The 15,321-nt window shown below is 36.4% G+C and overlaps 1 protein-coding gene across 4 annotated transcripts in view; it reads right to left on the reverse strand.

Annotated features, from left to right (window-relative positions):
• LOC145982756 (ATP-binding cassette sub-family G member 4-like) overlaps positions 1–15,321 on the reverse strand; it is a 57,451-nt gene that overhangs the window by 13,101 nt on the left and 29,029 nt on the right. For all 4 annotated transcript variants that reach the window (XR_014441142.1, XM_083116126.1, XM_083116125.1 and 1 more), the window contains 3 exons: positions 9,625–9,793; positions 6,660–6,760; positions 4,580–4,735 (listed from right to left, as the gene is read on the reverse strand). Coding sequence is in view for 3 of the 4 variants with exons in the window: in XM_083116126.1 (XP_082972252.1) it covers positions 4,580–4,735; positions 6,660–6,760; positions 9,625–9,793 (426 nt within the window). In the remaining variant the exon portion in view is untranslated. The remainder of the gene's footprint in view (positions 1–4,579; positions 4,736–6,659; positions 6,761–9,624; positions 9,794–15,321) is intronic.

The following is a 15,321-nucleotide window of genomic DNA, read 5'->3' on the forward strand; positions in this document are numbered from 1 at the left end:
AAATTCTCTTTTTCTGGTATTTATGTGTCTATATAGTGTGTGTGTTTGGTTTGTGTTTTGTGCTGCAGTAATTTTTATGCATTGTGCCTCATGGTCTGAAAAGCCAGTACTAATTGTATTGACACTGTATACAAATAAGTTGGTGTTTAAGAAAACCTGATCAATTGCTGTTTTTGAAGTTGATGTGATTCATGTGGGTACTCTCACAACTGCTGTCAGATTGTGAGCTTTCATGAATATTTCTATCTCATTTCCTATATTTTGACTCACAAAATCAATGTTAAAATCTCCTATTAGTATGGATTTGAATTTTTTTTTTTTTTTTTGGAATAAGCATCTAATATTTCATCTAGTTCCTAGTAAAGGATGATTGTTGATATTACTGTCGGGTGTTCTGTATACACAAATTAATACTAGCCTAAGTTGTGGAAATTCAACTACGGCACTTTCAAATTCTTTTTCCTAATTCAGGTAGTTGAATTGTTTGCTCTCTTTTGCCTTAATGTTATTTTTTACAAATATGCATGACTCACCCCTGATTTTATTTTCTCTGCAGAAACTAGTTGCTAGGGTAAAATTTGGAAAGTTTATGTAGTTAAAATCATCTTTTCGCAGCCAGTGTTCTGTCAGACAAATTACATCAATGTTACATAATTCATTTTGCATAAATATTTCTAAATTAAGCTTTTTTGCTGTGGTAAGGCCTTGTACATTTTGATAAAATATATTTAATGTGTTTTCTTTTGCATTTACTTTTTTATCATGAGCACCTTTCCCTTCTTTTGTTTTTTTAACATCACTCTTGTCACTTGGTTCTACAATAAAAAATCTTCATGAAATTTTTGTGGTACACGTTTTCCCCTTCTTGACAGTCTTAGAGCTCCATCACTTGTATTCGCAATTTCAGATTTTTCATTTTTTTTCCAGTGAGTTGTCACTCACTTCATCTTCACGGTGGAGCACATTACACAAAGATTCTTTACTCACCTTTTTGTTAGTATTGTTTGTTACCTTTTCCCTTTCAACTGCATCTTTTTCAGTTATTTTCTCGAGATGATTTTCACTATTCAGCACTTGCACTAGGATTGTTTCCTTCTCCTTTCCATAGATTGAGGTGCAGGGAGGACTATGGTAACATTGCTGTTTTGTGGGGATGAATTGTTCAGCAGTGAGCAGAGTTTATTACACAGAACGTCTTTGCCTCTTCTGTTCAGATGCTGACCATGGGTAGTATGCCCTTCTCTACCAATGTCGTTGACACTCAACATTTTTACTGTGGGGAAGAATTTGCACAATTTCGAGATTTTTGAGTTTACCCTTTCAATTTTCATGTTTACACAAGAGGTTGGAATGAGATCATACCTATGTGGGACTTCTGTGACAATGACATTTGTGTTTTGTACACTTTCGAGGCACTTTTTTAGCACTGGTATCACATTTTTTGCTTCGTTTTTGGCGACATTGTTTGATCCACCCATTATGATTACACAATCTTTGCTTCCATAGTTCTTGCACATGGAAGCCGCTGATTTCACTACTTCATTCAGTGGAGCTCCTGGTTTAGTGTATCCAGTTATTTTGAATTTGTCTATATTTGTGTTTCATGGAATCTCACCTCAGTCTCAACTGTAACTGACAATTAACCTTTGTTTGAGGGGTCTCAATTGACTGTTTCCATCTCCGCATCTGAGAAGCAGGTGTGTGCACTTTTGTAGACAACATTCTTATCTTGAACTTGACTTGTACCCTGGGATATGAAGATTTCCCTGCATTTCGTGAAAGATCTCTGCTTTCTTGGTATACCACAGCAATCTCATCTTCACCATGTGAAATATTTCTGTTTGAGTTCTCAATTTTTCTGTGACTGGCTGGACCTTTGGCTGATGCCAAAGCTGCTGTTTTCGAATTTTCCTCTCCTTTCGATAACTGCTATGATATTCCAAAATCTGAAAAGTTACATATGCTTAGAATTCCTTCCAGAGCATTACAAGAATCTTTGTGTGGTTTGCTTTCGCTGTTGTCTAGATATTAATAGTTTAATAGGCTCAGGTAGCAATGAAACTATTGAGAATATCTAGGCAACAGTGACAGCAAACCACATGAATGCTCTAAAAGGAATTCTAAGCACATGAAATTTTTCAGATTTTGAAATATCATAGCAGTTTTTCGAAAACAGCAGCCTTGGCATCAGCTAAAAGTCTAGCCAAGTCTTAAGTCACATGTTAGAATGATTCTTTACCATCTCTAACCTACAATATTCAGACTGCAGTTTGACTATAGTTTAATTGCTTATTCTTATATCAGTCCTTCTTGACTTTACTTCCTTGCTGGTGTTCATCATGCTGGTATTCAAATTGTTTTCTGCTGCATTTCCAACCAGTCCAATCTCTAGTTGAATGTTGATACATCAGTGTCTCATTCTAAATTATTTCCTCCATATGCAATCTATAGACCTTTGTATCTCTCAATTACTATAGAGCGACCACAAGGAAAAGAACCTTCGACGAAAAGTTTCCGTGCACCTTTCCCTTCAGCTCTGGCCATAATAAAGCATGCTCCACCCTGCCCCTACCCTCCACGTGGAAGTACGGTGCACAGGAGTTGCAGGTCTGCACAGGTTTTTTTGCTTATGGTTCCACTATACAGTTTCAGAATACAGACGACTGAATATCTATTGATTACATTTTCGAGCTATCGGGCCTTTTGGTTTACATGAGGACAAGATCCTTTCAACCCTCAAATTGAAAGTTATTTTCCATATGTTTCTCCTCTATTGTTACCAATACCTACTTTGGAATTTCTTGCACCATATATTGACTTTTCACTAATCTGTCTGATGAAAGCAGTTATGCATATGGTAGAATACTAGCAGAGTTTTTGAACCTTTGATCCAAGTACTCCAATTTTATGGTATTTTATATGGATGGGTCCAAATCAGATGCATTATGTCTTAGTTGTCAACTGTGAAAGCTACAGTTCTGGTGTACACCCTACTGGTTCCATCTATACAACAGAACTGCATGCAATCCTAAAGCACCCGGTTTTGCACTGGAGCATCACATCCCAAAATTGCTTAGTGTTCTCTAGAACCTGGAATATTAATCATCCAGATACCCAATAGTTGTAGCATATCTTTCAACTGCTTTGTCCCAAGCCATGTGGACATCAAAGGTAGGGTAATGATTCTGCAGATGATGCTACCAAGTATTTCTTAAGCAGGATGTCCTTATACACATTTCTTAGGAGCAACACTTTACTCTCTTACATGTGGCAGGAAGACCAAGATAGCCTATCTGACAATAAACATATTTATCCAAATGTAAGTCTCTGGTAAGCTTTGTACCTTTCCTCTTGTTGAAAAAATGTCATCCTCACGCAGCTTCAGATTGGACACAGCCTTCTTTATCTGCTTCAAGGGCTAAACTCTCTGTTATGTCTTATTTACAGTGTTTACTTAACTGTATGTCATTTTCTTGCTAAATGTAAAGTCCTCAGTCAATATTGACATCTTCCTGATTCCCTGTCACATGTGTGGACAGTGTTTTAACTACTATTTTTACATTTTTGGGAAGATCGGCCCTTTATACTGTCTATAATAATGTATTTTAATGTCTCCATACTTCTTTAATTGTATTTGGTATTTGTCATTTGTATGTTCTTTTACAACTCTGCATTTAAAATTCTGCTCAATGGACTTTTACATCCCATTTTAAAATTTATCAGTTAAGATTTGATGTAAGGTGTTTAATACTGTAAATTGTGTACAGGGTGCAAGTGCTGCCACAACCAAATCTTTTTAATTAATTCATTAATTCTTAAAATAAGAAAATATGAAATTCTGATGTGGTTCCTGCTTTTTGCACTCAAATTTTTAGCTCATTTTCACCTGTTGGTTATTCTGGTGGAATGTTAATCAATTGAACTTAATTGCTGTTGTCTGTTCTACAGAGCATACTCGTTGTTCCACATAGAAATTTCAAGCACTATCAATTTCAATATCTTTCTAGTATGTTCCTTAGCCAGAAAGGCAATGAGTAAGTTTTTTAGAATGAGCTGTCTTCTAGATATAGTTTCTTTATTGAGTATCAAAATAATTATTTATTTTCGTTTTTCTTCTAATTTGAAATTAATGATATTAAATTTTCAGAGTAGGCTAACTGAGCAGTTCAAACCCCCTCTGCCCCCCATTACCTCACCTTGGGACACCCATGCACATAGGAGATTGAAATAGAGAATAAACTGTTCATTATTTTAAAGAAAATAATAATTTCTAAATTGCACATCATGTAAAGCACTTTATCTTGCAAAACATGTTTTATAAAACATCCCTGGGCACATCACTGTGTGTTGATTGGAAAAATGTCGGTAATGTGAGTGAATGGTGAAAGCACTGATTGTGTAAAATATTGTTTGTGGTTAATATAACCATGTGCATGAATAACAAAGCCATTGTACACTTCACTGATCATATTTTTCATCGCTCATCATCTACATAGATGGGGTTTACATTTGCTAGTTTGGAGCAAAATTATACTTAAAAATCTCTTTATGTTTGTATTCCTTCAACTCAGTTTTTTACCTGTATAGTCATTGAGGCTCCTATGAAGAGTCCGATACTTTGAGCAACAAATGACACCGAGACACACATCACAACAAAGAGCATAAATCTTCTCCCTTCGTTTGGTTGAGAGGTCATGAAATACACCACTACTGCATAGGACACTGAACACACTATCTGTAATTCAAAACATGAAAAAAAAAATCAGACACAACCTTACATGGTTAGTGATCGTACACAGTTTTCTAGTATACAACAGTAGTTATGTAAACTATTAAAAAGAATGTTGACAAACATGCATATTAGATAATTAAAGAACTTTAAGAAGTTTGTCAAAGTTTGTTTTAAATTCACTTTATAGTCAGACAGGCTAACCGGAAGTGGACTTGCAGTTTAATGTGGGATCAATACCATTGTGCAATGTGCCTCCACAAGGTGATAATTACTACTACACCATAGGGGAGGCCTGTTATTGAACTTTCTCCATTGTAAAGTGATGGAAAGTTCAGACAGTCAATTTACCCCTATCTCCTTGCAAATTGATACTGTTTATTTGATTGATAAAACCTTATATAAACCTTATATATAAAATTCAGACAGTCAATTTACCCCTATCTCCTTGAAAATTGATACTGTTTATTTGATTGATAAAACCTTATATTTACGACAGTCGAAAAAAAAATACATTTATGTTAATTAGTATTCAATCAGAATAATTGAAGGCAAAATAGAAATAGCTTATAAAGTGGAGTGTAAAATGCAAAAAACAGGTCTGAATGTAGGTTTTCATATTCTGCTATTTAATCCAAAGGGTATATGATTCGATGAGAGCATTTTTTTCAAATTTCAAAAAAATGGAATTTTTACACCAGAGGTCACAACACCTTATGACTAGATTTTCCTCCTAAATAGGGTTACCAGATCATTGCAGGCAAAAAGTAGGCCACACTCCAAAATGTAGAACATCATCATTCACAGTGGATAATGTGGTGTTACTTGTACTAGGGAATCTTAGCAAATAATGTAAAACTGGCAGATTTTCAGTTCCAATATTGTGCATTTTAAGTACAACATTTCTAATAAAACAAATACATAACTTTTCAACCTCCAATTTTTTTTTTCTGAAATGTCCCTGTGATTTCTACTTCTTCAACTTAAAGACTTATTTTTAGTCAAATTATACAATGTTCAAAATATAGATCATTTACGACTTTTCAAATTCCTAGAAATGTGCAACATGTCTGGGAAAAGGGGAAAGCCTGATAACCCTTTCAGAGATATTGTTTGATTGAGGTGGAAGAAAGTTAGCACAACATATGATAATAACTATGTGATGTACAGTGGTGTATTCTCACATGCTACCTGGTTTACAAAAACAAAAGTCCAACAATTTCAATTTTTCCATCAATTTTTATGCACATGAAAAAGTTGGTATACCAGCAGTAAACCAGGTAACATGGGAGAATACACCACTGGAGAGAGTTGAGACAGATAATGGCTGGTATGGTGTATAATTAGGGTTAAGCTGATACCGATTCTGATATAAAATGCATTTTTCATGATTTTTGCAACAGCATTGCAGAGAGAAATTGATTTTGTGATTAAAGAATTATTGTGTGTGAAATTATAAATACTTGAAAATAAAAATTTGGAAGATTGATATGGATTAGATCCAGTTATATCAGAAAATTTATAAGTATTTTGAACTTCCCTTTAAATTGTTTCAGTTTTCAAGAACAGGCATCAATATTGATGGGAATTTGAAAGAGTTTGGTATCGGTATTGGGTCAAAGTGGTATTGATTTAGTCCTATATGTATAATATAATAAAAAAATAACCAACTAACCAACAATATTCTATTGACTGATTTATGATAAAGATTCATATATATTATAGCATTACTATCACTATTTAATTTTATACTAAGTTCCTGTCGTTACCAACAAGAATTCAATTTGATGGTGATGCTCATGGCATCAGCAGAATATTTTCACTTTATCTCTCACCTATTTCATCTTAACTTCAGTATTAATGTTTTGTGAAGATTTTACTATCATTTACACAGTTGTTAATTGTGTGGACAAATAAGGCTTCAAATTACCTGCAAAGGTACATCTGCCATTGTTGTGGCAAGATAATATGACTTGAGAGAATACCATCTGTTGAAATGTTCTCTCCTGAGAATTGGAAGTTCTGTTGGAACTGAGGATGAAAAAAAGTAAATGTAAATAAATATAAATGTGTGTTGGCTTATTTACGAATTAGTGCTTTTCAATTATTATTTTTTTTTTTTATTTGCATCCAAGGATGGCAATTTTATAAACAGAGTTACAGCTAGAGAGAATGTTAGAATATCACAAATGTTATACATAGTTTAACCATATATGAGGGCAAATCGAAAAGTCTTTGCCCTTAATTTTTTTCTAGCTTGTTATAAGTGTTATTATAAAAGCGAGATATACGAGCGATGCACTAGGCTTTTCTTGGAATGGCCCTATTGTAACTTCCGATTTCTTTCACGGCACGGCACTGTTATCAGTTGGCAAGGATGGCCGGAGTGCTCAGGAAGTCCACACCATATGAGCAGCAAAGTGTTATTCGTTTTTTATAGTGCAAAGGACAAACAGCCACAGATATCCACAGAGAAATAGAGCCAGTGTATGGGGACAAGTGTTTATCAGTGCAAAGTGTGCAGTGGTGGTGCAAGGAGTTTGAAAATGAACAGGAAAATGTGGAGACAATGAGCGATCGGGTCAACCTCGTTCCTTGCTGACACCGGACGAAATTACCTGTGTTAATGCAATGGTGAAAGCTGATCGACGTGTTCATCTGAAGGACACACCACACCATGCTCTGCTGTTTTGACTTGTCCCCATACACTGACTCAATTTCCCTGTGGATATCTGTGGCTGTTTGTCCTTTCCACAATAAAAAAATTAACACTTTGCTGCTCATATGGCGTGGACTTCCTGAGCACTCCGGCCATCTTTGTCAACTGATAACAGTGCCATGCCATGGAAGAAATCAGAAGTTACAATAGGGCCGTTCCAAGAAAAGCCTAGTGCATCACTCGTATATCTCGCTTTTATAATAACACTTATAACAAGCTAGAAAAAATTAGGTGCAAAGACTTTTAGATTTGCCCTCGTATTAGTTTGTACATATACATCTAACACAACAAATCATATTTTAAATGTCAATATTGAGATAAAATAAAACACAAACTATAATAATTACCAATAATATCAATATGAATATCATAGTTACAAGCTATCTGCCTCAATTGTATATATTAGTATTACAATGGATGATGTTCAACTGGACATTTTCACACAGTACTTTAATGAAAAAAGCAGTGCCAAGTTGGTCAGACAGATTTGCATATATTGCTTTCTGAGTGTTTGTGAATGCACAAAATTACTGTATTTCTTTAGAAGAAAGAAATAAGAAACTCTGTGTGCTAAATGTTGCCGGGACAGCAATGTCACAATTCGAGCTGGAAATTTATGGGAGAGACATTGATTGTTTGATTTGGTTATTTTGTGTTGCTTTTCTGCCACTTTTGGATAATTACAATGATGAGGATGAGTGATGATTTGAAATTGATGAAGGGACACTCACAAGAAACACTCATGTCCAGGCTGGGATTCAAACCCAGGACCCCTGGCTATTTGGGAGAACACTCTACAGAAAGACAGTAGAATTTCTTTCCCACTAACACATCATATGAGGATGATATGTTAACTAACTAACTCTTGAATGCACATCCACTCCTCTGGGGCCATAATTGCCTATGTGCATTAGTATGCCTAGTGCTCATATGATTTTTCACTAAGGGCCCCATGTATTTTACTTGCAAGACAGGGGGCCAGGGGTGCCCACAGGGGGGATTATGGTGCAGGTTGTGCCATCGAGATTTTTGAGGGGATTTTTTCCCTTCAAATAATATAAAATTCAACATTTATATATTTTGCCAAAATATATGTAAAGATTTCACATCTTAAATACACCTATTTAATTCATTAGATGAAGAAAATAAAGTGTTGAAGGCTACGTATTATCGAAGGTGGGGGGGGGGGGGGGGAGATATCCAACTTTTACATATTAGGCCTTAATTGACATGTGGATTCTGCGGGAGATTAAATTTGGCAGGGGGGAACAATATCCAACTCTAGGTCTTAGATTATGGAGATTATGGCTGGTATTTTAGTTAGGGGGGGATTGAGCATTAAATTGATGGGGGTATCCAATTCTTGAGAATTACTATTGTCTTATACTGTTGCGGAAATTCTGGTGTGGAGACTGAAAATTAATTTTTTGAAGGAGGCAATATCCACTCTTCAATATCAACAGTAAGTCTAAAATTGATTGAATATTAAATTTAAAGGGGAGAGATAGAGCTCTTGATAAAGCGTTAAATCTTGGATTGTCAATGGATTTCTGTAGTGGAGAGAGAGTTCGAACATTCAATTTTGGAGATTGTATTTAGCGATATGGTATCCACGCGTTTTCGACACCGAACATGCCAAAGGAGAAGCTGGAAAAGACTAAGAAAGTATTGACATCCTATTGAATTAATATTCTTGAAAGCCTGCAAAGAAATGGATGTAAAAATATGACGTTTTTATACTATAGCTGCTTTACAAGACAAGCAATATTCTCGGTTATGATTTTAGGGGTGGTCTTGAGTGATGGGCACTCCTGTTTAGGAAGGAGGGGCAGATCAAGTATAGTGTTGAGTAAAGCTAAGGAAAAAGTTACATGCTGTTGTAATTAAATACTTTGTGCTGATTATGATATTGTTTGAGAGTGTGAATGATATGATTGGGGGGGGGGCACATGACATGATTTTGGGGGGATGCATGACATGATTTTTGGGGGATGCGCCATTGACCTTGAGGTAGGGGAGGAAGGGCATCCCTGACAGGGGCACAAAAAACGGCAAAATGCCATTGTCATTCACTCTACTTTTATATGGACACACATCTCCTGTATCTTGGTAGCTAAAGTAAAAACCCTTATATTTTATGGAAATATTAATAAGTAGTAAATTTAAATACACTTACATGTAAGTATCACAGATAAAAGAGCAGTAAACATCAAAAACATAACACAATAAAACAACAAGCCAAAATTGTCTCTTGCATGGGCTGCATCATTTCCTATTTGATAATAGAGTATCCCTATTAGGAACCCTATCACCACATGTATTGCAAATCTTGTGTACAACAGCACCTGAGAAAATAAACACAGATAAATTAGCAGACAATAAACAGCTATTTACCATACAATGAAACCTCGAATTTATGTTTTATAGCTGACCAAAGTGGAAAAACTTAAAATGAAGGAAAATGTACAATTAGGGAAAATTTTATAACATTTCGCTGTGTTGGAACTACAGGGTGCGGCAGAACCGACTAAGCAGTTTCTATCGATTACCGCGGGAGCTGTGGTGGGGGTAGGCAGTTGCACGTGGTCTGCCTTTGTTCAGGCGTTGACCCCATTTCAGTAGCTAAGATGGTCTGGACCGGTGATCATCGTGGTTTTGCCGTTCGTGCATATTATGAAAACAACAGATCTGTGATCGCTACACAACGAGCTTTTCGGTGCCAGTTCAACATTCCATGCAACAATGCCGTTCCTAATGCAAACACAATTCGGTCGTGGGTTTGGCAGTTGGAGGAAACTAGTAGCACACTAAGAAGAGATACACATGGCTGACGCAGATCCTTCAGAATGCCAGAAAATGTGCAGCGGGTGAGAACAGCAGTTCAACAATCGCCGCAACGTTCTGCTCGATGACATGCTGTTGCATTGGGGATTTCAGATCACAGTTTGAGAAGGATTCTGCACTGCGATTTGAAGTTCCATCCTTTCAAAATAATGATTGCTCAAGAATTACGCCCAGCAGACTACGCCAACCGTAAAAATCTGTGTGAGCAAATGCTTGCTCAGATCCCTCCGAATGCAGGTTTCTTCAGTAGTGACGAGGCACATTTTCATCTTTGTGGGTGCGTGAATAAGCAAAACTTTTGCTACTGGGCTGAACATAACCCCCGCATTATTCATGAAAGACCGCAACATTTTCCTAAAGTGACTGTGTGGTGTGCCATATCACAATTTGGCATGGTAGGCCCTTACTTTTTTTGAGGAGGAAGGAGTGACAGTGACAGTGAATTCCACAAGTTATGTTTCAATGTTGCAAAATTTTCTGCAACCCAGAATGGACGAGATTGTTGAAGAACATGGACTGGGGGACTTGTGGTTCCAACAGGATGGAGCTACTGCTCACACAGCTCGAATTTCACTTGATGTTTTGAGAGAAATGTTTCCGGGATGCCTCGTCTCTTTGAGGGGTGATGTCCGGTGGCCTGCGCGGTCACCAGATTTGGGCATTTGTGACTACTTTCTTTGGGGATATCTGAAGGAAAAGGTTTTTAAAAGCCGCCCTCACACCCTACCAGAGTTAAAAGAGCAGATTATTGACGAAGTGAATGCCATACCCCACGATATGTGTGCAAGAGCTGCTCGAAACTTCAGGGATCGTCTACAACAATGTATTGATGCTGACGGCCGTCATCTTGAGGACATTATTTTCAAAACTAAATGAATGTAAAATGGTATATTGTACTAATTTAGAAAATAAATACATTTTTTCTCTATATATCCAGATTTACTTTTTATTGCTCCTTAAAACTGCTTAGTTGGATCTGCCGCACCCTGTATTAAGATTGAATATATAATGGTGGAAAATGTCAAATTCGGGAACAAAAAAAATCAGGATTCCACTGCATAATGTTTTGAATTTTATTTGTATTTTTAATGTGAAACGTGAATTTTTTCAAATCTCTTTCATGTGAAATTCAAAAATTAGTTTTATCTGTGAAACACATGCACATGCACACAAAATCAATCAGAACCCCTCATTTATGTGAATGTGAACCCTGAATACTTTTACATTTGAATAAACTTTGAATAAGTGTCAGAATGGTGGAATAAAGCAAGCCAAATTGAGTTTAACACACAGATTCTTGCTTCTGATTTTCAAACATAGTAACAACCTGATTATTTTATGATTGATTGATCATAACTAGGGAGGAAAATAATTCTTCCTCCTCTAAATTAAAGAAAGGTATTGGGAAGATCTATGTCAAAGAAGTCTCTATCCATGAATATATAACACAATCTCTGCAATATATTTGAAATACTATCAGTTAGAAATGTGCAATACTTAAACTCATATCAAATTTGACAACCAGGTAAGAGAAGTAAAGGTTTGCCCACAGGGACGGCGACAGGGATGGGCAAGTGCCCACCCAAAAATTCCTGTGCCCACCCGATTGCCCACCCAATCAAATTCACTAAGTACATATACTTACAGATATGTGAATGTTGCAATAAATAAGTGTATTCTGGCATTCATTACATGTATATTTTACTAATGAATATTATCTATACTAGAAACATTCACATATCATCATCCCATAAGAAGCTGATTTAACTTTATCATTAGAAAGCAAAAGGAATAACTAGAGATCTTGAAACAAGAAAACCAATTGAATGCTTCTATGATTAGAAGCAGCTAGTGAGCTTAGGAGGTGCAAAATTATGCAGGGTATGGTCAAAATAAGATCAGGATTTAGGGTGAGCTTGAGGGCCGCAGCTCCGGGTCTTCACTGGGGAAAGAACTGCTTTGAAAAGTATCACATAATGAAAAAAATTAGGTACTTCGGATGTGATGAAAAATGTATATGTATAACTAATCACCTCATGTAGCTTGGCAAAAAGTTATAATTGAAACTGTGGAGGGGATTGGGATGAGGTCTCGGTGTTGAAAGCTCCGGGTCTTCACATATATAAATCCCGGCCTGCGCATGATTAAAATAATCTCTAAATAAACAAATAAAAACCTCAGCGTTGCTTCCTCCAGCAACACAATAAATTATTTCGACTTTTTAATTAGGTCTACATTGAAATTCCAGAAGTGTCTCTTTCTTCATTTCATTACAATGTTTATATTTATACATATTTTACATCCTGTCATTTTCAAATATCTACATGGTATTCAAAATAACAACTTTGTATTCGTTCTAATAAATACTAATAAGAAGCAATCACAATAACCACTGCAATACCGAGGTAGCTATATTAATTTTGATGTAACAGTTATGTGGGTTTAGAAAAAGCAACAGAATTTTTGAATTGATAATGGGTGACTAATTCTATTTAGACATCCTAGTTCCACACATACATTTCACCTATCAGTTAAGTAATCATGAAATTTTTCTTGTGATTAACTTACGTAGAATTAAAAGAAGAAGGGGTTGGATGGAAAGCTTTGTTTTGAGGGAGTCAGAGAACTAATCAATCTTGATGAGAATGGTTTAAACTTTAGAAGCATCAGAGGTTTAGCCGAAAAGGTCCACAGAATCTGTAAATGCAGATGAAGTAAAGATGAAAAGGTATGTCATGAAGTATCCATAAGAAAATTTTGTTTATTTATTTTCAAGTCGAATTTTATGCTCAGATAGGCTAATCGGGACTAAACCTACAGTTTAAAGTGGCGTCCAAACCAGTGTGCATTGTGCTTCCACCAGGGGAGGGGACAGTAGAAACCAGAACCTCTTCATTATAAGGCGACAACGTTATGACATTGGAGGAAAAAATATGCATTTAAGAGGATGTATTGTATATTTGAGAATTCGGAAAACAACGTTATTGTTCACGGAGTTAGCTGCCTTGATCCAACAATGAAACACTGTGAAATTGAAAGTACCACCTCAACTCTCGAAGCTCCAATTTTGGAAGAAAAAGTTGTTGCTGATTCGACTGATTTGTTCTATGTGAAGTCACTCTTCTCCTAATTTTGGGTAATAGCGACAATGGGGTTCAATGATGATGAGATGAACGTGACGAAGGGGGGAAAACAAATACATGCAGACATTGAAAATATAACCCCCCACAAAGTATTATTTTGACTGTGGTTCCAGGCGCTAGAGACTCGTTCGCCTGCAAGATTAAAGTTTCCAGGGTATACTGTGCAGGATAGAGGTTGACATTTGAGCTTTCGAAAAGGTCACGCCATAAAACCAAAGTCGTCTGTGAAAAAGAGATGAATTATGTGATATGTGATATATTATTGTGAATTATAGTGATCAATTTCAATGAATTCCTTGTGTCCAAAATCACATTCTACAAAATGTAAACTATTTGTTACCTCAGTGCATGTGTTCATCTAACCATACATGTATCACTTCTCCTGCATGAGTAACGAAGACTTACTTCAGAAAACGAATAACAACTTAGCTCACAGATTTTTCAATGTTACTTGATTAGGTAGGTAGGGGGAAATCGGATCGGCTGAAAAGAACTCAGTTTTGCAGACACAAGAAATGAAGTTTTTGCGTCATTGCGGTGTGCATTGTGCTGCCACCTCTCAGAAGAAACGAGAACTGCCAGAACCCATTGTTTGTTTGGTGCCAGAAGAGTTCCAGACTACATTGTTTCAAGTTGTGCATTTTTGTGCGGACAAAAAAGCAGCTGATATAAGTTTTCATTGTCGTGGAATAAGCTTCTATTCATTGCTTGTTAAGTAAATTTTATTTTGAATTGTAATATTTCATTGAATTAAGCATGGCTCACCAGATCTTGTGATAATTTTAAACAAAACACAGAAATCAGTGCCAACAAAAAATAGGTTTTTAATAAGGTGTATTTCAGGGTAAATCGGATCATTCAAATTCTCTTTCTGTTTCATTGTTTTGAAATAACTGGAGGCATCCAGTAGGCTATATTTATATTTTAATAAATCAGTCTGTTTGTCTATAATCATCAGCAGCCTAATTTGTAACACAATACATGCGTACGCATACTTTAATGTAGGCTATAGCAACATTTTGTTATATTTCAGATGCCTCGTAACTACATTCGGAAAACTGCTCATGGTCCTTATAGTTCCTGGTCGGTTGTAGCTATGGAAGAAGCTGTCACTGCTGTTAGAGAAGGATAATATTCTATACGGAAAGCCTCAGACGTGTTTGGTGTACCATTTACAACCCTTCAAAGAAGAACTTCAGCACCTGAAAATGTTGCAGTGCATAATGTTGGACGTCAACCACTGATACCTCCAGACATTGAAGCAGCTCTAGTTGTGCGTCCAGTCTACCTGTCCAAAAGGGGATTTGGTTTGACACTGAGGAGCGTACGTGAGTATGCCTATAAGTATGTGACTGACCGAGGGATTCCAAACAATTTCAAAGAGGAATCCAAAATGGCCAGCATTGATTGGTTTCAGGGATTTATGAAAATACACCCGGAACTTTCTATTCGGAAAGCCGAAGATCTTTCTCGTGCAAGAAGGAATGGCATGACACGAGAAAATATTTCGAACTTTCACACTCAGTTGAAAAATCTGATTAGAGAATGTAACCTGGAAGGTATGCACACAAAGGAGACACCACAGAAGAAAAATGCACGAAAATCTATTCCTTCACTTCACCTGACATCAGGTGAAAATTATCCTTACCTCAACCCTGGGGATAAGAAGAAGAATGAGAAGGATAAGAGACAAGGTTAAGCAAGCTGGAAAACCCACATAGAGAAGTGAGAAGAACGAAGCGTGGAGGTGTGGATTCTGCAGTCTTTCGTACTACGATAAAAAAAAGTCACCAGGCTGGTGATTGGATACAGTGCCAGGCTTGCAAAGGGTGGTTCCATGAACGCTGTGTAAACGCCTTTGGTAGAAAGCAGTTTATTTGTGGTAT

The sequence above is a fragment of the Lepisma saccharinum genome, unplaced genomic scaffold (assembly GCF_977018435.1).
Source record: "Lepisma saccharinum unplaced genomic scaffold, izLepSacc3.1 HAP1_SCAFFOLD_390, whole genome shotgun sequence".
NCBI lineage: Eukaryota > Metazoa > Arthropoda > Insecta > Zygentoma > Lepismatidae > Lepisma > Lepisma saccharinum.